General features: G+C 42.9%; 1 protein-coding gene across 4 annotated transcripts in view; it reads right to left on the reverse strand.

Annotated features, from left to right (window-relative positions):
* Positions 1–1245: 1245 nt before the first annotated feature.
* The window catches only part of UACA (uveal autoantigen with coiled-coil domains and ankyrin repeats), a 143999-nt gene continuing 123447 nt past the window's right edge, over positions 1246–21797 (reverse strand). For 3 of the 4 annotated variants that reach the window (XM_075346085.1, XM_075346089.1, XM_075346088.1), the window contains exons 8-19: positions 18402–18583; positions 18277–18314; positions 13148–13207; positions 12960–13067; positions 11446–11478; positions 11240–11338; positions 9564–9603; positions 9433–9485; positions 5399–8173; positions 5069–5188; positions 4543–4608; positions 1246–3696 (exon numbers count right to left, since the gene is read on the reverse strand). In XM_075346085.1, the coding sequence (XP_075202200.1) occupies positions 3625–3696; positions 4543–4608; positions 5069–5188; positions 5399–8173; positions 9433–9485; positions 9564–9603; positions 11240–11338; positions 11446–11478; positions 12960–13067; positions 13148–13207; positions 18277–18314; positions 18402–18583 (3646 nt within the window). In that variant the 3' untranslated portion in view covers positions 1246–3624. The remainder of the gene's footprint in view (positions 3697–4542; positions 4609–5068; positions 5189–5398; positions 8174–9432; positions 9486–9563; positions 9604–11239; positions 11339–11445; positions 11479–12959; positions 13068–13147; positions 13208–18276; positions 18315–18401; positions 18584–21797) is intronic. The other variant, XM_075346087.1, reaches the window with a different exon arrangement.

Consider the following 21797-nt stretch of genomic DNA (forward strand, 5'->3'; position numbering starts at 1 on the left):
TTTCTTCAATAAAATGTGATGTATACTCTAACAGGTAATGACTTAATAGACTGACATTTGCACCGACCATTTATTTAAAAATCAGAGAAAAATATCATTTGCATAATAATTTGGAACATTGGGTAGTGGCATGGTATACCCCTTACAAAAAAAAAAAAAAACTTCAAATGTTCATCAATGTAGATTACATTATTTCTGAAAAAAGCAAGTGATCATACATTGTTCTCTAATTTTGATCTCCAATGTATATATACACACAGTACTTCTCCTGTCCTGTAAACTGGGTGTAATTCTCAGTATCTGTATTATTCGGTATATATACACTGCACAGTACTTCTCCTGTCCTGTGTACCGGGTGTAATTCTCAGTATCTGTATTATTCGGTATATATACACTGCACAGTACCACTTCTCCTGTCCTGTGTACTGGGTGTAATTCTCAGTATCTGTATTCTGTATATATTCACACTGCACAGTACCACTTCTCCTGTCCTGTATACTGGGTGTAATACACAAAAGTACCGAAAAAAGGAGGGGAGACCCCGCTCACCTGTTCCCGAGATCAAATACGGACCGTGGAAGGAGGGAGGAGAGGTAGGCAAACCTCAGCAGCAGCATAGGGAAAAAGTTAATCCAGCAAACAGGTCCAAAAAGGTGTTAAAAAGTAAGAGCTTTATTTCATGTTCGTTAAAATAATCCCATCATGAATTCAAGGGAAAATGCAGGTAGGAGGACACGTTTCGAACATTGTAGTTCTTAATCTGTCCCGAGACAGATTAAGAACTACAATGTTCGAAACGCGTCCTCCTACCTGCATTTTCCCTTGAATTCATGATGGAATTATTTTAACGAATAGGAAATAAAGCTCTTACTTTTTAACCCATTTTTGGACCTGTTTGCTGGATTCACTTTTTCCCTGGGTGTGATACTCAGTATCTGTATTATTCTGTATATATATATATACACTGCACAGTACCACTTCTCCTGTCCTGTGTACCGGGTGCAATTCTCAGTATCTGTATTATTCGGTATGCATACACTGCTCCCTGTTCCCCCACTTATGTTTACGCTGTTTTCTCTGTAATACCACAAAGTTTACCGTTTTCAGAATATCTTTTCTCCAATATAAACAGAACTATGAGAATTTTCAGAATCCGCTTATGTAGCCCAAGGATATAGGGATTGGATGTGTATTGCAGCACATGGTCTGTGTAATGCACTAGAATAAAAGACACGACAACAGGAATTTTCCCACAAACTATGTTTATTATAATTTATATTAATCCAGTTCAGAACCACTGTACACATAAGCCCGAGTATATCTCAGAAGGAGTGTAGATATGCATAGTCTGGACAGCGCACAGTCCACAGCCTACGTCACTGTGTAGAACTGTATTCCACTATGGAAAATACATTGGCTAAACTAGAAAGTACAATAAGTACCAAGCAGATCTGCCACCCCAAGGACTATACACTACATAAGATCACATGGAACATAGTTCAGGCCAGCTGATCGATTCCACAGAATAAAGTTCATGACTCAAAATACCATACAAAATATATATAAATATATAACTATCTCTATATCCTGGGAGTGTAAACGTATAATGGAAAGTGTAAACTGGCATAAGAAAATTTAATGTCTCTTTTAAAAAGCGCAGATTGTGAACCTGGCCAGCCAAGTCCATGCCTTGGGCGACAAATTGAACTGAACACACTGCTGTGCTAAAAAAGGTACACGTCTCCTCTCTGACATCTGCGCGAACCTCAGCGTTTTACAGATTACGCTTTAAAATTCATTGGTTCCCACTCTGATGTCTAAGTTGTCACAAGTAGGCGGCCAACATGAAACATGACAGATGGTTGAACTTCCACCTCAAGAGGTTGAATCCATACCTGCCTGCCAATCACAAACACTTTATTGAAGCTTGTGGATTTTTTTGGAACTTCCAGCACCCTCGGGCACGTAGTGTGACCCCATTTATTTGCATTGCGCTAAGATGTGTCACAGTCAAAGTTGCCATGTAGCCCAAGCCTAAAGCAAGTCCACCATGGGCAAGTCTAGAAAGGCGTCAATGCCAACAAATCAAGGAGGCGGCAAAAAAAACTGCAAAGCATTGCACAAAATTATGGATCTGGCAATGATCTATAGAACCAGCTTGGCCATTATGCAAGCACTTAGCGTACTCAACAGCCAAGTTGTCTCATAGCGCTAAACCATGATCAATGGACCTAAAATACTATGAGACGCGGAGTCAATGCATTAGTTATAATACAATGTATTCAGACAATATAAATCTGGCAGAGCCACCTGCCTGATGGGGCACTAGATTGACTTCTTAAAGACAAAATATAGGTTTACCAACAGCAGGAATATTACCAAAAAATATTCTACATAAAACATTATATACCTATGTATTCTGGTGCTTCCCCCCCTGGCCTTTGCCATTTTATGCTCAAGCAATGAGGTCACATCAACAAAGATCATTGCTACAGCTAATCACTGTCCGCAGCGGTCTGACCAAGGAGGTGAGTGATTGGCTGAAATAGTCACCTGTATAGTCAGAATGTCACCTTTGCAGCCCAACAAACGAAGACCGGAGGTGCCGGTAAATAATGCTCCATGTATTATCATATGACATTTCCCAATCTCTGACAGGTTTGTTTTTTTTTTTTAAATACAAAGACAACCCATTTACCTTACATTATTCAGAATAACAGCATGAATTATAGTCCAGAGCTGCATTTATAATCATTCAGGCTCCAGAGCTAAAATCTCCAATGTATGTATCTCCTCAATGTATGTATACAGCTTGAGCTATCCCACTGCATCATTCGGGGCTCATCAAAGCCATTGAGTATATGTCTATCAACATATTTGTTGACTGCTTCTAACAACCACCATCAGAATTATAAATGCAGCTCTGGAGTATGATACAAACTAAAAGTTAGGATCAGTACAAGATAAGTATTTACAAAGTTGCTGAATTTTTATGTATATTCTATGCTAAGCGTGAAATGGTCTTCAAAGCTGGACATAAGCTGTCAAATACAATATTGGTTATTAAAACGTTGGCGTCTGGGAATCCTGAGGCTTTTCAATGGGAACCTCCATTTTCAACTTCACAGGTCCCTATGACTTTTTCTTTTATTATTGTTGTGATACGTATAAATCTATACACATTGCCTTGTATTTTCCATTTGATGTCCTCCCGGTCTGCCACGTCAATACCCACATTTCCTGTCTCTCCCGTATATTCCTTTCTTACACTTTCAATATAAAGTTCCACCTCGGACACTTGCTTGTCGTTCTGTATATCCATCATCAGGATATCTCTTCTTTAACCATTTTTGGTTGATCACATCCTTGTTCCTTCACAACCAACATTCCAGAGACCCTCTTAAAAGCCAACGTTCACGTCCTCCTCCCTCACATCTTTCCCTTTCGTTATACTGCCATATTTCTCTTATTACATACATTATCTTTCCAGTATCTCTCACTTTCTAAGCTTTGTGTGTGATGTGAATTTTATTTTCACCATGATTATTTGTGTAGATTTTCTCTCCTGCAACAGCTTTGTAGGCCACTACCCCAACCATTTATAGACGGTATATGGACAAGATCTCAGCAGACAAGTTCTTGTCGCATGTGTATGATCTGTAGTAAGGCATCCTGCACATCTGCATCCATATGACCCTGTATAAAAAAACAAAAAAAAAAAAACAAAAACAAAAACAAACTTTAAAAAAGCCCAAAAGTCATAAAATGCATGTGTGACAACACTAGGATAAGAAAGATAAAGGGAGTATGTCACCCGCAAAATGCAAACTGAAGACGTGCTCCTCCTGTCTTAAGAGCGTCACAGAGCAGGTTTCTACTGGAGACGGGAGGAAAACAAAAGTGATCTCTCCTCCCATTTGTAACTGCTCACGACATGTCTGGGTGCAGAAGTGGCGGTGACAGGAGGCAATGATGAAAGGGAGACGCCACCCACGTACAGTGTGCACGCGTAGCTGACCCCTACATAGTCAGTGTGCACATGCAACATTGTGGTTAGTGTTCAAGCAGTGCTCACTCAGGCCCAATGAGTGCCGTCATACAGCGTCAAAGAATTGCTCTCTATACAAATTAAGGGCGGTGTAACAGTGCGCCAAGCTCTTGGCCAAGCCAAGGGTGCGCCAAGCTCTTGCCCAAGCAAAGGGTGCGCCAAGCTCTTGCCCAAGCCAAGGGTGCGCCAAGCTGTTCGCAAAGAGCTTGGCGCTCCCTTGCATTCGCCACGCCAATGGCGCGCCAAGTTCTTGGCCACACCAAAAGGTGCACCAAGCCCTTGTCCACTCTAAGGGTGCACCAGAGCCCCCTCATTTGCAGATGTTCTAGAAAGTTTTTAAACTATTTACTTCAGTGAAATGTGTACTGCTAATATGATTTTTGTAGGGGTCAAGACTCTTACACAACTGTTTAATTAGTTCAGTGTTCTTTTCAGGGGTGACTGTTTCACTTTAAGACTTTAGAGACCCATAATGATCTACATTTTCTGCTCACCTGCACAGCATTCAGAAGATGAGCACGATAGATCGAAATAATCTCCTGGTGTCTCCGATGCGTGTCCTGTGAGGAAAGAGTGTGAGGAGATAAGGATTGCAGATTGAAGATGTTGCTAAACACAAGTATGATAGGATCAGTTGATGAGAGGACAGGTGATTAGTGTATGATCTCTGGGACCGTGCCCCATCCCAAGAACATTGGTCCTGTATTCTCTGTGTATATGAAGCAATGGTCAGGTATACACATTACACATTACCAAAGATCTAATCAAACATTTCGGTAGAAAACCCCGTTTTGTTTTTTTTCCCCCATTTATTGACCAAGGGGAACAATGATTACAAAGTGCCCTGTATTACACCGACAACCCATTAATCTGAGTAGGGGCTGAGTGTTTAGAAACATCCCCCATGGCGAGAAAACGGAACAGGGTTCCCCATTTATTTCAGATCATTAATATTTCTCAAAGGACCTTTGAACAAGTAGGATTTTTAGTAATGGCTTTATTCTTTGAATTGGCACTTACATCTAGTTGGCACTGTAGAGATTTGATCTGGCTCTGCAGGGTCTCCGTAAACTGGGTCTTCTCCGGGAGCAGGGACAAACTCTGCTTCAGCCGGTCCACATCATTGAGAAGAGACCGGATCTGGCGGTTGGGGGAAGAAATATTACAATAGATCCATATAGTGCATCATATAGGTCATGCACATAAAAATATATTGATCCCATAATTAGCACATGCTCCGGAAACATCATTCTACCAAAGTTGCATAGTACACCTTATGACGTTGATATGATGGGAAATGTATATGTACACAGAGTTATACATTATAGGCCCACAAACCTCCTGCCTCACCTGCTTGTCTTTGCTTTCCAGGTCCCCTGTTGATCGCTGGATGGTTTCCTTCAGTCCCTCAATAGTGGACAGTGACTGATTGTGTTTTTCCATGAGTTTCTGGATCTCTTGTTCTTGACTGCTGCTCTTTTCTCTAAGTTTCTCGCTCTGCAGCAGAGCCTCTTGCAGCTCTTGAGCCACACGTTTGCCGTCCTCTCTGAACCGATTGCCGGTCTCCTCCAGCTGAGACACTCTTTTCTCTAAAGCAGTCCTAACCACACTAAAATCAGATTTCTCCCTACTGCTGTAACGCTCCAGGTCTTCTAGATTTTGATGGGTCTTCTTTAACTCCTCACGGAGCACATTTGTTTCCTGCTCAGCCATGCGCCATTTCTCCTCTTTTTCCTGTACTTTCTGTTCGGCTGCTGCGGCACTCCTTTGCCAGGCCTCCTTCTCCTCAGCATGTTGGGAGCTGGAGACAGATGCAGCTTTCTGGTTCCTCAGTTCTTGTTCTAAATTGCGGACCTTCTCCTGCATCTTCTCACACAGATTAGCTTTGGCATTAAGCTCAGCCTCTAGAGTGGCCTTGGTGTTCTTCAATGTGGTTTGCAATTCATTGTGTCTCTCTATAGGAATGTACTGACTGCTGAGACTTTCCTGCATTTCCTTGAGTTTCATTAATGTCTGGAGGTTCTCTTCCTGTAACTCAAGTTCTTTTTGCTCAGAATCCAACTGTGACTTCTGTAACTGCTCTAAACAGCATCGTAGGTCCTCCAGTTCAGTAAGCATTGCACTTTCTTCTTGCTTTCGGGACATACGTTCCTCAGCCAGGCTACGTTCTGCCATTTCCAGTTCTTTCCTAAGCTTTATAGTTACCTGTTGCTGCTTGGAAAGATCATCTTGTGACGTCTGGGCCATACGACGTTGTTTCTGGAGTTCAGACTCCATCTCATTTCTCAATTCCTGGAAGTTTTTCTCCTTCTCCTCAATGCTGGTAAGGGGAGCATATTTTTCAGTAATGCAGAGCTGCAAGGTGTCCAATTCTGCTCTCTGCTCTTCGAGAGCTACCTGTAGCTTCCTAACCTCCTCTTTTTCATGTTGGTAGCTGGCACGTGCCCGCAGATGCTCCTGTTCAATCTGTTCTTTGCCTTTCTGAAGCTCTGACACTTTGGCCTCATGTTCTTTTAGTGTCACATAGTCAGAACCCAACTGTTTCTTAACATTGTGCAGCTGGGACTGCAGTTCTGCATGAGTAGCTGCCTCTTTAGATGCCTGATCCCGCAATTCTGCAGTTTTTGCAGTCTCACATTTCAGCTTTTCTTGCAATTCCACTTGCTTTGCAACCTCACCTTTCAGCTGTTTCTGCAAGTCAGACTTGAGTGTAGACTCGCTGTCCAGCTTTGCTTGCAGGGCTATTTGCGTGGTAACAAGTCTCTCTAGCTCTGCCTGAACCACTGTCATCTCTTTTGTCTCACTTTCTTGTTGTTTCCTGATCCTGCCCAGCTCAGCTTTGGATTTCTCTAACTCAGAAGTCAGTGAAGCAGAAGTCTGCAGATGTGTCGTCAGGGGTATGTGGTTTTCCCGCAGATTGGCATTCTCGGACAGAAGAGAATTTGCTTTCTTTGCCTCCTCCTCACATTTCTTGGACACGTCTACTAGTTGTTTCTCTAGTTCTCTGATCCGCAGCTGCATATCCTTCATATTTTTCTCATGTTCTTCTCGGGAAGTAGTGGATGATTGGAGAAGCACCATACCCTCCTTTAATGTTTTGCGCTCATCCAGCAGCCGCTCTTGTTCCTGCTCTGCCTTTCTGTTACTTGTCTCCGAATCCACCAATTTTTGGCTTAGTAAAGCGATTGTTTCCTCACAAGCTCTCTTGGTCTCTGCATGCAGCTGTGCTGGGACGTGCTGACTTCTCATCTCTCCTTTTAAATCCTCAATTTGCCTCTGTAGAAGAATTTTCTCTGTCTGTAACTTCTCTCCTTCCCGAATAAGCATGCTATTCTTTACTTTGAGTTCATCAAACTCCTTCTTGAGCATGTCCCACTTTGCTTCTGACCTCTTCTTTTCTTTGTTGGCATTTTCAAGATCATCTCTAAACTTGACCAGTTCCTTCTCAGTCTCCTCTAAACTCCGTGACTTCTCATTAACTTCATTGGTCAGAAGACATCTCATGTTCTCAAACTTGTCTGCGGTGACAGCCAGCGCTAGCTGCTCCCCAGCCTCCCGGGTCCTTCGCTCTGCACGTTCCTTTTCTTCTTCACACACGGCAAGCTCATCCTGCAAGCGACGATTCTCCTTGCGCAAGCGTCCATCTTCTCTGCGCAGCTCCTGCATCAGGAGCTCGTTGTGCCGCAGTTGGTTGCGTAGTTTCCCGACTTCAGCTGATGCACCTTCGTATTTGTTTTTTATCTCTCGAAGTTGCTCCTGAAATTCCTCGGCACGAGAGCTGCCACTTAGCGCTTCTTGTGTTAGGTGATCTTTCAGTGCCAGGAAATGCGTTTGCATCTGCTTCACTTTACTTTCAGAATCCAGCATGCGCTTTTGGACATCACGGAGTGCTTCTTCTAGCTGACGGATCTGCTTGTCTGAGTCAGCTTTGGTCCGATCCCGCTCAGATGCTAGAGCTAGACACTCAGACGACCTCCTTGAAAGCTCTTGCTGCAGCCTCACAGTCTCATCCCTGGCCATTTCATAGTATCGGCGGATGGTTTCTACTTCCTGGCGCTGGTCAGCGGTTTCCCCAGTAAGTTCCAGAGGCCGCAGCTGAGACCTGGCCGGCAGGTGAGCTACAAGCTACACATGGAGGGAAAAAAAAAAAAAAAAAAAAAGTTGTCAAACTATACCCATTATTTTTTATAATTAAATAGTAGTATGACTTTGTATAAGTTGTACAGATAGTGTATAGAGGTACTCGTAATGTGAAAGAATAACTACACAAAACTACTCAAAACTGTGCAGCACCAATAAAATCATCCAAGATTGTAAAAAAAAAAAACAAAAACAAAACTGCATAACTAAGTAAAACTGGCATCACAGAAGTTATAAATTCCAAAAATGAGGGCTCAGGGCTTTCTAGCATTAAAGGGAATCTGTCTGCAGGTTTTTGCTACCGGATCTGAGAGCAGCATGATGTAGGCAAAGAGACTCTGAATCCAATGATGTAGCACTTAGATTACTGGCTGTAACCGCTCTGACACAATCTGAATTGTTAGATTTAGGGTATGTGCGCACGTTGCTTTTTACTTGCTTTTTACCTGCTTTTTTGCTGCTTTTTCTTCTGCGCTGTTTAATGCCAAAATGGATGTGTTCTTCTATTCAAGCAAAGTCTATGGGAATTTGGGTTTCTTGTTCACACTATGTTGTTCAAAATGCTGCCTTTTTGAGGCAGAACTTTGGTCAAAAACTCAGCTTTTCAAAGAAGCAACATGTCAATTGTTTTTGCCATTTGGGTTTTGCACTGCAAAGCTGAGTTTTTGACCAAAGTTCTGCCACAAAAAAGGCAGCATTTTGAACAACATAGTGTGAACAAGAAACCCAAATTCCCATAGACTTTGCTTGAATAGAAGAACACATCCATTTTGGCATTAAACAGCGCAGAAGAAAAAGCAGCAAAAAAGCAGGTAAAAAGCAGGTAAAAAGCAACGTGCGCACATACCCTTAGTCATCTAGCAGAGCTAAAGGCTATGCCGCCCACATCAGGCTCTCTATAGAAACTATACTGAGACAGTGAAGACTCATTCACAGGAGGGGCGTGCTGGACTGTCGTGTGCGTGGCTTTGTAGTCCTGCAATGATAAGGTTCCTACTGCTGAAACAAACATAGCAAATAAAGAACATATAGGACTGTGACAAGACAGGCATCACTGAATCCTATATTTTAGCCCTTGCAGCTTATCTGGCAAAAACCTGCTGACAAATTGTCTTAAAGCTCATTTAGCTTTTTTTTATATTAAATTTTGGAGAACTGCTGTTGGATATTGTGCACAAAACCCAGTTGGACAATCACAAAGCAAGCATTGCAGCCGCTATGCGTTTCTTTTTTACACTCCTCACCTGTGGATCAGCGTTAAGAACAAGATTTTGTTTCATTACTACATCTTCTTTCCCTGGAATAAAAATAAAATAAAGTGAATCATGCATCCACGAGGACTGCCAGTATATTGGGTGTACAAGCTCATACTTACCATTGTTGAAAGGGCTGCTAGGGGCCGAGTGATTTTTCTGCTGAAAAGTAAAAGTAAGAAAAAAAATATATATTTACAAAAATCTTCTTGCAAAAGTGCACATTACAGGGTGGGTGCTTGGTGAGAAGGGGAATATTAATACTATGTTTATAGGTCAAATAAAGCTTTACCTTTACAAAGATCATCAGTAATAATTAAAGGGGACATGTAAAGCTGAAAAAGGGTAACATGTTCTAGACCAGGAAGAGTTAATCAGATTGAAAACTTCTCTCAAAAAAAGCTAAATTCAGTGAAACTACAATGAAAACCCTGGTGTTTATATACATATGTCCAGTACTATTCAGTGATTGACAGTGTTTCCTGTATGACTGTGCATGCAGAGATAGCTGTCAATCACAGACTAGGACTGCCCACTGGACTCATACATAGAAACACCAGGGATTTCAATGAATTAAATTCAAGTTATACCACATTTTTACCTGAAAATCTATATAAACAACATTCTGCTTCTCTATATAATGATCCATAGCTCTGACTACATGTACAACATGATATGTTCCTTTTTAATCACTCAAGCTCCAGATTCCAGGTATTTTTAAGCATTTTTGGCCTTGATTTTCATTTACCACTGGCGGATTCAGCACCAAATTCATCAAAAAGACTGCACAATGTCTCAGATTGGTACAAATGCAAAATTTTTAAAGTAAAAAAAGACAACGTAAAATGTTGCACGCTATTCTACAATTTTCAACTGTGAAAATAAAATTAGAGATTTCCTACTCCCCCAGGAGAATGGAGTGTAAATGTGCAAAAATTTTGCAACATTTCAAAAAGTTGCAAAAGAGATCGAACACTTGTGACTATAAAGGTTCAGAGATCGAAATAAAAAAAGAGAAAGTTAAATGGGTGCAAATTAAAGAAGGAATACGTCGCAAAAAAATTAAAGAAACCCCAAAAAACTATTAGCACCATTTTTACAACAGAAAAAAAAGGCAAAAAACCAAAATGACGGTTGTGGATTTCACAATCATCGGATCTGAATAACACATGCAATAGTTGGGTTCTGCTAACCTCTCATATTTGTCTACATAGGGTGTTTTACTCCTAAAAAGGAATATGTCAGCCATTGCTGTTCATTGTAAAACAAAAAAAATTAAAGTAAATAAATTTGACACCATGCATTATTTTTCTCTACCCCTTTGCGCAAGAAAGCACTAGACAATATTTTATGATAATGTATAATTAAAAAAAAAAAAAAAAAGACAGAAGAAAAGAAAAAAGTATAGCCAAGAATGCTGGTCTGGCGCATGTCAAAAGGAAAGCAGTCTGGCAAAACTGGGTGCATACTCACAATATATAAGTAAGTCATGGCCAAAAAATGAAATGGGAGCAGATACTTAATTTGATATAATACACTTAGCCCGCATCTCATATACTGTGGATTTCTGCAGACTTGCAGATAGATCCGAACGTTCTCACACCTCAGGTGCTGAATCAGCAACAATATCTGAAAATCCCCATCACAATAACATTTCCTCCCCCGTGTCCGATACCCGTCCTCTCCAGTTTAACCATTTAAAGACATTACATACAAAGGACTGTTAAAGCCTGTCTCCCGATTGCCCGCTCTTTATATTTTGTCATCTCTTGGCACCATCCTTTATATTCATGCCCACCTCATAATATCTCAGCTTCCCTCGCAGATTCTCCATAGTTCGCAGACTTTCCTCAAGTTCCTTTTCTTTCGATTCCAACAGGGATTTCAGTTCTTCTTTCTGTGATTGAAAAAAATGGAAGAGAATTAAAAAAAAAAAAAGTTTAAAAAAAAAGTAGAAAGAAAAAGGTATAGTGACAATGTTTACACACCATAGTGCCATCCTACCTCATTCTCCAAGTCATCGGTCATCATCTGCTCCTGCAATATGAAGTCAATGTAAGTTTCCCAGTCTGATACAATAGACCAGTCTCTCTTTATTGCTCGCTGCTCTCGGACACACAGACCCTAACTGGAAACCCCACCTAGTTCCCTTCATAGAGACACCGCCGCCCCCCATCAGGGCCAGCTGCAGCCACATCCTGCCTCCAGTGCACTTGTTCATCGCTTTCACTCCTGTTTTTTTTTTTTTTATTACATGTTAAAGTGAGGACTAGGACATTAATTCTTCATTTTCAGTGTTTTAACAAAGGACGATGCATTTAATAAGCACCTTGACAATTACAAGTCATTGGGGTGGTGGCGACCCTCGTCATAGACTCACACCCATGCTGCTGTATAAACAGACTATATATTGTGCCATAAATACATATTGCCTCACACATGACATAACTAGCTATGCACCTAAGACTATTTAGAGGCCATCTATTCACACTCTTAGAAAAATGGGGAGACCCTAAACATGGCAGCTCAGTGGATAGCACTGGGGTCCTGGCTTTGGATCCCAACAAGGACACCATCTGCAAGGAGTTTTGTCTATTCTCCCTTGTTTGCTCGGGTTTCCTCTGGGTACTCCAATCTCCACCCAAAGGCTAGTTTCACACTTGCGTTGAACGTCATCCATTGCATTGCGTTGTGTGACGGATGCAACGGATGCGTTGCATATAATAGCACAACGGATGCAACGGATCGTACAAAACAACGGAAAGCTTTATTTTTTTTTTTTTTTCTTCTTTACAGTTTTACCGGCAGCAGACTATTGTAAACGATCAACTGATCACCCGGCGGCCGGGCGCTCAGCTGAGCGCTCTCACACGCCGGCGGCCGGGCGCTCAGCTGCAGCGCTCTCACACGCCGGCTGCCGGGCGCTCAGCTGCAGCGCTCTCACACGCCGGCTGCCGGGCGCTCAGCTGCAGCGCTCTCACACGCCGGCTGCCGGGCGCTCAGCTGCAGCGCTCTCACACGCCGGCTGCCGGGCGCTCAGCTGAGCGCTCTCACATGCCAGCTGCCGGGCGCCCAGCTGAACGTTCGGCCACCGAGAAACAAAATAAAGTTTCTGTGATTTAAAAAAAAATAAATAAATAAAAAAATAAAAATGAGCATGCACAGTGAAAAATAAAAAGGTTTCCACCGCTCAAAAAAAACGTTACATGCTGCGTTCCCTCCGTCCGACGCAGCGTCAAAATAACGACACTGCGTCGTCCAGCGGATGCAACGCTGACACTTGCATTACACAGTGCGTCGTCCATACAAGTCTATGGAGAATAGCGCAGTGCGTTAACGAACTGCGCTATTCTCCATAGTGACGGACTGCGCTGAACGCAAGTGTGAAAGTACCCAAACTCTAAAGACATACCGATAGGGAATGTAGATTGTGAGCCGCAACGGGGACAGTGATGATGTCTGTAAAGTGCTGTGGAACATGTTAGTGCTATATCAGTAGGAAAAATAAATAACGCCACCTGGCTGAGCTGGTGCTGTAATCCTCCCACTTTATCCAGCAGCGCTCTCTGCTCATGCTGTACTTTCCGCAGTCTCTCTCGTAGATCTTCATTCTCCATTTCCAAATCCTAAAAAGGGATGATCAGGATATTTATATAACCCCTCACCCTATAGAGCCAGTTAACAAGGAAACCATGTTCTCACATACCAGAGAGGAGTCTTTTGACTTTGCTGGTGAATCTTCTTTTGAATTATACTTTGCCCATTTCTGCGTGGAAGTAAAATACATAAAGGCAATTAAATGTAAGAATGCCCAAAGCACAACAATACAATAACTAATACAAGCTGCCATCCGTAATGTCAGACAACACTGGGCCAGAAAATGGTTTGAGAATGTTTGAGGCAGATTTGGGTGGGAATAAATGAATAACTGACATTAAAGGGAACCTGTCAGGTCCAATATGCACCCAGAACCATGAGCAGTTCTGGATGCATATTGCTAATCCCTGCATCTGGTAGCATTATTGATAAAGGGATCTTTAGAAAAAAGTATTTTTAAAGATCTTTTATCATATGCTAATGAGCGTGGGGACTAGTCCCAAGGGCATTCGTTCCCCTGCTAGTCGGCTTCATTAGCATGTTAGTACACCTCTGTGGGCGTGCTATGATGCTAATGACTGCGCAGCATTAGAGGATGATCTCACTCACCTCTCCGCTGCCATCGCCGCCCGACACTGGATTTCGTTGCGTCCCGGCTTCAAACTAAAGTAGTGCGCATGACCGGAAGCCCGGGGTCATGCGCATCGAGCCGAAATCCATCATCGGGCGGCGATGGCAGCGGAGAGGTGAGTGAGATTATCCTCTGACTCTGCGCATTCATTATCATAGCACGCCCACAGAGGCGTACTAACATGCTAATGGAGCCGACTGGCAAGGGAAGGAACGCCCTTAGAATATGTGCCCACTGGGAAAATTGTCCTGCGGATATATCCGCAGGACATTCCGCAAGAGCTCCCAGAAAACCGCAGCACAACTTTGTCTGTTTACATGCTGCGGTTTTATTGCGGAATGTCCTGCGGATATGCTGCGGAAATTCTACATTGAGGATACAGTACCATGGCTTCGGCACTGCATCCTCAATGCAGAACAAGTGCTGGAGTGATTGGGGAGTTCATACCTCCACCACGCAGCACTTCACTCTCAGACCGTGTCTGTCTGCACATTGCCGGAGAAGGTGGGCGGGCCTGAACTAGCTCCGGCTGTCACATGAACGGAGCTCGTGCAGGCCCCGCGCACCTCCTGCTTCTGGCTCCACCGTGCTCCTGTGCACCGAACGGAGGAAGTGACTCCGGTGTCTATCAAGGCAGATAAGTATGGGACCATGCAGAGAAATCTGCAGGAATAATTGACATGCTGCAGATTTTTCTGCAGGGAAATCCGCATTATTTCCGCTGCGGGAAAAAACGCAGCATGGGTACAGCAGTCCCCAAATGCCATAGAAATGGCTGGGGACTCTGTACTGCGGATTTTTGAAAAATCCGCTGAATTTCCGCGAAACAATCGCGGCAAATTCCGCGAATTTTCCGCAGCGTGGGCACAAAGCCTTAGAAGTAGTCCCCACACTCATTAGCATACGGTAAAAAAATCTTTAGAAATACTTTTTCTAATTATCCCTTTTATCAATACAAGTGTATACAGGGAGGGTTAGGCAGGGATTAGCAATATGCACCCAGAACTGCTGGTGGTTCCCTTTAAAAAAAGGGCAATACAGTGGTACCTCGCTTAACGAGTAACCCACTTAACAAGAATTTCGCTTAACAAGCAAAGCTTTCTGTAAATTTGTAACCCGCTTTACGAGAAAGCTTTGATGGACGAGCGAAATCCTCACCTCACACACTTCCGGTTCCGTCCATCCACCGCGCTCTAACCCGCACTTGCAGTCCACACAAACACACACACACGTACTCACAAACACACACACACAAACAAACACGCACTCACACACATACAGTATTATGCTCACCTTACCTTCCGTTCCACCGCCGGTCTCCTGGTTCTTGTAGTTCCCGGGTACATTGCGGCGAACTACAAGTACCAAGAGGCCGGCGGTGGAACAGAAGGTAAGGTGAGCATATAATATCTGCACCTTCCGTTTCATCGCCGGCCTCCTGGGTCCTGTAGTGCGCCGCGTCACTCTGCTCTGTTCTGCTCCGCTCTGCTCCACTCCACTCCAGGCATCGGCATCCAAAGCAACGAAGCAGGAACTTCCTGTCACCGCTCGTGAAAGGCAGCGCGCTGGCCAATCAGAGGCAAGCGGCTCAGCCTTTGACGTCAGCGCTCTGGCAGGAAGCTCCGCCCTCGTCGTTATGGTTACCTGATACACAGCCCGCACCGCAGAACAGCAAATCCCAGGAGACCGGCGATGGAACGGAAGGTAAGGTGAGCATATAATATGTGCGTGTGTGTGCGTGCATGTGTGCTTGTACGAGTTTGTACGAGTTTGTACGAGTTTGTACGAGTTTGTACGAGTTTGTACGAGTTTGTACGAGTTTGTACATGTGTGGAATGATAGAATAGGGGATCAGGATGGGACATTTAACACATTGTGGAACGAATTATCAGCATTGCAATGATTTCCTATGGGAAATCTTGCTCTGCTGAACGAGTAACTTGATTAACAAGCACAGTCCCAGAACGGATTGTTCTCGTTAAGCAAGGTACCACTGTAATGTAAATGTTCGAGAATGGAGATGAGGGGCAGATCATGGCCATCTCATATAGAAAAGGGCAATGTGAAATGATCTCCATGCCCTTTGCAATGAATAAGCTAACCGTCTGTTTAATTTTTACTTCATAAATTAACAGTACACAGGAAAATAAGCAACTCTGTAATAAATGTTATCAGACAAATCTGCTTCTTTCTCTGCCAGAATTGATCAGTCATTATCAAACTCTCAATTCTGAGGTAAAATCTGGATTCGGTGAAGACTTTCCCATTACTGAGATAGAAGCTGACTAGTGATGTGTGAGCGCTGCCATGCTCGGGTGCTCAGTACTGTTAATGAGCAGTTGGGACCTCGGCTCATGTACCAAGTATAATAGAAATAAAGGAGAAGATAATTCAGAAAAAAAGCTCGCGTTCCCCGTAGACTTCCATTATACTAGGAACAGGAGTCGTGCCGATATGAGCTTGTTAGGAGTACCGAGCACCTGAGCACGGTGGTGACCGCTCATCACTAGCCATCTCCTATCTCAGTAATGGGAAAGTCTTCACTGAATACAGATTTTACCTCAGAATTAAGAATTTTGATAAAGACAGATCAGGAAGAAGCACATTAGCCTAAAGGTACCGTCACACTAAGCAACATCGCTAGCAACATCGCTGCTGAGGCACAACTTGCTAGCGATGTTGCTGTGTGTGACATCCAGCAACAACCTGGCCCCTGCTGTGAGGTCGCTGGTTGTTGCTGAATGTCCTGGACCATTTTTTAGTTGTTGCTGTCCCGCTGTGAAGCACACATCGCTGTGTGTGACAGCAAGAGAGCAACAACTGAATGTGCAGTGAGCAGGAGCCGGCTTCTGCGGACGCTGGAAACCACGCTAAACATCGGGTAACCAAGAAGCCCTTCCCTTGGTTACCCGATATTTACCTTCGTTACCAGCGTCCGCCACTCTCAGCTGTCAGTGCTGGCTCCCTGCTGCCTGCACACGTAGCAGAGTACACATCGGGTAATTAACCCGATGTGTACTGTGGCTAGGTGTGCAGGGAGCCAGCGCTAAGCGGTGTGCACTGGTAACCAAGGTAAAAATCGGGTTGGTTACCCAATCTTTACCTTAGTTACCAAGCGCAGCCACGTGTAGCGACGCTCCAGCGATCCCTGCCAGATCAGGTTGCTGGTGGGATCGCTGGAGCGTTAGTGTGACATCTCACCAGCGACCTCCTAGCAACTTACCAGCGATCCCTATCAGGTTGTACCGTTGTTGGGATCGCTGGTAAGTTGTTTAGTGTGACTGGGCCTTAAGATACATTACAGAGTTGCTTACTTTGATATATACTGGTAATTAAAATGCTGATTACACTTTAACATGTTCATTCAGCCCATTATTGAAAGGGTGTATTGTCAATCACACACGTACTTCCTGATCTAGAAATTAAATTAGTGATCATGGGGCTTTTATCTGGACATCTTGCCATTTATTTCATTAAAACACACAATCAGCTTATCCCCAGCCTAAAATGGTTCATTACGGTGAACAATGGATTGTATTCAATGGAGTAAAAAAAATAGAACATTTAGGTTGTGTCCAATACAGAGAAATCTCTCTAGATTTTTGTTAACCCGTATCCAACTATATTTTGGGGGTTGACCAATATATAAGTTGAGGGTCGACCAATATGGCTGCTATTCTGGCTCCCAAGGTCAATGATGCAGTTACCTACTCTTAATTCTTCACAACCAGGCACTACAGCAACCATATTGGTGGTCTTCAATATAAAAACACACAGAAAGAAGGCATTCGCCACCTGATAAAGACCACACAACTGGATTGGGCTCCCTTGCAAAAACGGGAGATAATCCTTGCTCCGTTAACCCTTCCCAAGCACACCCAATCAAAGAAGATGCATTTGAACAATTAGGACTTAGCCCCGGATTCTCTATTGCCTTTTTTTCCTTTTTGTTTGCTCCTAATTTAGCATTATTCTATTGCGCTTTTTATTTTTAAAGTCTAATTTATAATTTGCTCGATTTTTTGTTTTTTATTTTTCCCCACTTTGTTGGAGGGGTTTAGTGACGCTAGATGTTGAAAAGTCGCAATTGATAAAAATTGATCGAAAACAAATCCCCAAATTTGGTACAAATATACTCTACCTTGCCTCTAGTGTGGTTTGTGTATGCCTTTTAAAAGTCTCAAAAATGGTTAATGACAGGGGAAAAGCTTATTTTTTTTACTTTGCACCACATTAATGAACTGTGTGCGCCATTTTTATGAATTTGTCGCAAAAAATGACAACGAATACCACAAGTCAAAAAAATAAAAAAGAGACTTAAAAAAAAAAAAAAAATTTGATGAAAGGGGGAAATAAAATATACTTCTCAGCTAAATCAAAAGAACCTGAAAATGAAGGATCTGCATCCCCACTTTCCCTATAAAGTGGGCACCAGTCTGTGCAGTAACTGCAGCAGACCGTATCTACTTGCACACTAGGTGCCCAGGGTAAAACCAGTGAAAGGGACACAATGCTAATCAGTATTGTCCAGGTGGTGATAGGGCATCACTTTATATGACAGAGGCTTTATTAAAAGGAAAAACGAAAAAACAAAAAAAAACACTCACAGAGCGTAAAGACACCATGCTCCTTACAGGTTCTGCCACTGTGGAAAAATAGAAGACAAGCCAAGTCAATTATACTTCATGAGTAAAAGGAATGAATTCGAGTTACCCTAAAGAAATGCAGTCACCTCGTGGAGAATTCTCCACTGCAGTCCTGATGAGGGACAAGATCTCAAGGTTATCCCCGATTCTACTATAATAGGCGCAGTCATGTCCCAAGGTGTCAATCAGCGTAACATCAGCGCCTGCTCTCAGAAGAACTTCCACAGCTTCTCGGCATCCATACTCACAGCCCAGCATGAGCGGAGTCCTGGGTATCAGACAGTATCATCAGTACACAAATATATAATAATATGTTTCCCCTGAAAATAAGTCAGGGTCATGCTATTTTTTTCCACGAAAGATGCGCTAGGGCTTATTTTCAGGGGATGCCTTCTTTATACTTTAAACTTCTAGACCTGTCCTCAGCCTTCGATACTGTCGACCTCTCCCTCCTATTACAGATCCTCTATTCCCTTGGTGTCAGAGACCTTGCCCTCTCTTTGATCTCTTCATACCTTTCCAATCGCACTTTTAGTGTCTCCCACTCCCACACAACCTCTTCATCCCGCCCTCTCTCTGTTGGCGTCCCTCAAGGCTCAGTCCTGGGACCCTTACTTTTTTCCATATATACATTCGGCCTGGGACAACTCATAAGGTCCCATGGCTTCCAGTACCACCTATATGCCGATGACACTCAGAACTACCTCTCTGGTCCAGATGTCACAGCTCTGCTTTCCAGAATCCCAGAGTGTCTATTGGCCATATCCTACTCCTCCTCTCGCTTGAAACACCAAGGAGGCGGCTAGGCACCACCTGCATAATCAAAGCCATGTGCCATGTACCAACCAATAGAACCTTAACAGCAAACAAAATACATATCAGGCACCAATAATTAGAAACCAGGCTTTCTAATAACAAATGATATCTAGGGCGGACCTTGAGTTGTGCAAATATATATATTTATTTAAACAAGGTGGCAAACACCACATACATAATTAAAATCATTTAAAATCAGGCATGAACATAATACACCATCAACTCCATGGATCACATAAAAAGAAGCACTATGGGATATCATATAGGAAAACAGTACATACAATGTATGCCCTAAACCTCTATAGGGACTCATATAGATCCACATTACTTATTTTTTTGAGGCTATAGTCGTTCACAGACAGTCTCATGGCCTTCAAATAATTATCGTCCCAGAGCTATGCAACGATAGATTATGGATGGGATAGCAATATAGGTCTATATTGAGTCCCTATAGAGGTTTAGGGCATGCATTGTATGTACCGTTTTCCTATATGATATCCCATAGCACTTCTTTGATCTGATCCATGGAGTGAATAGTGTATTATGTTCATGTCTGATTTTAAATGATTTTAATTATGTGTTTTTTGCCACCTTGTTTAAATAAATATCATATTATGTATATGTATATATATATTTATTAATAATAATAATATTTATTCATTTATATAGCGCGATTAATTCCACAGCGCTTTACATACATTGGCAACACTGTCCCCACTAAATTCCCTATCAGTATGTATTTGCAGTGTGGGAGGAAACCGGAGTACCCGGAGGAAACCCACGCAAACACGGGGAGAACATACAAACTCCTTGCAGATGTTGTCCTTAGTGGGACTAGAACCCAGGACCCCAACGCTGCAAAGCTGCAGTGCTAACCACTGAGCCACCGTGCCGCCCTATATTTGCACAACTCAAGGTCCGCCCTAGATATCATTTGTTATTAGAAAGCCTGGTGCCTGATATGTATTTTGTTTGCAGTTAAGGTCCTCCTCTCGCTTCCTAAAGCTCAATGTGGCAAAATTGAACTAATCATATTTCCTTCATCTCATCTACACTCCCTACCTGATCTATTACAATAAGTGACATTGCGCTCTCCCCAGCACACAAAGTTCAGTGCCTCGGAGTGACCCTCGACTCTGCCTTGTCCTTCATACCACACATCCAATCTCTCAACACCTCCTGCCGTCTTCAACTCTAAAATATTTCCAGAATCCGTCCTTTCCTCAATTCTCAATCTACAAAAATGCTAGTGCATGCCCTCATAATCTCCTGCCTCGATTACTGCAACATCCTCCTCTGTGGCTTACCTGCACACGCTTGCCCCTCTCCAGTCCATCCTTATTTCTGCTGCCCAACTGATCCACCTCTCTCTTCAATACCAGCCACTTCTCCCCTCTGCAAATCCCTCCATTGGCTCCCAATCCTCCATCGTATCCAATTCAAACTACTAACACTGACCTACAAAAGCCATCCATAATCTGTCTCCTCCGTATATCTCTGAACTAATCTCCCGCTACACTCCAACATGCAATCTCCGGTCCTCTCAAGATCTCCTTCTGTCCTCCTCTCTCCTTCGCCCCTCATGAAACCGCCTCCAAGACTTCTCCCGAGCATCCCCTGTCTTCTGGAATTCGCTGCCTCAACAAGTCAGATTATCTGCTACACTTGCAAGCTTCTAACGTTACTTGAAAACTCATCTGTTCAGAAATGCCCATAATCTCCAATGACCCCACAGCTACTGCCTCACCACCGTGCTGCAAATGCTGCCCGACCAACACCCCACCTACTGTTTCCTCCTCAAAATCTTATAGAATGTAAGCCCGCAAGAGCAGGGTCCTCTTCCCTCTGTACCAGTCTGTCTATTGTAATTTGTATATGTATTCTGCATGTAACATGGAATCAATGGTGCTCTATTAATAATCATAAATAATAATAATAATGTTCCCATGAATAACCATCCATATTTATGCTTGAACTAAAAAAAAACATTTATTCAAATCTAATCATGCCATCACATTCTGGAACATCAACATTTTGTGTTTATCTAATTACTGGTTCAGATGCACATTAGCTTATCTGGTCTGCTATTTTCATGGTGCAGAACTAGCGCTATAGTGGTGGGTACATACCGTATTTACATAGGTTTAAATTATCAGCTTAAATTATTCTCTATGTTCTGCTAAGTTTACCCCCAAAAGAAAGCAGACACACCCTACAAGAATCGTATTTACCAAACCTCAAACAATTACAGTTTGTATGTGAGAGACCATTCTTGCCAATCTGCATTGATCTGATCTGTTTGTGAGAGCTGCAGTGCGATGCAGCTGGAGCATCCAGACAGTGACTCAGATCTCTGAGTGAGAGCCCATCCACTATCAGAACTTGCCAACTGTAACTGTTTGGAGTTTGCTAAGTTTTGGGGTTTTTTTTATGATGGTTGGTAGGGGGGGGGGGGGATGTGTATTTGCCTTTTTTGATGAAGAGTCCTGCTGTATTCCTTAGCTTTTTTAGCTGCCTGGACACTTCCTTATGGGACCGCAACTAGGTCTTAGTTTTGGAGTGGGGATTATATTTAAAGCATATTTCAAAAAAGCCCTAAAAACACAACTAGGGGTTATTTTTTGGGTATGTCTTATTATAGGGGAAAACAATTATATATACACTCA

This window comes from Anomaloglossus baeobatrachus, chromosome 4 (assembly GCF_048569485.1).
Source record: "Anomaloglossus baeobatrachus isolate aAnoBae1 chromosome 4, aAnoBae1.hap1, whole genome shotgun sequence".
Taxonomy (NCBI): domain Eukaryota; kingdom Metazoa; phylum Chordata; class Amphibia; order Anura; family Aromobatidae; genus Anomaloglossus; species Anomaloglossus baeobatrachus.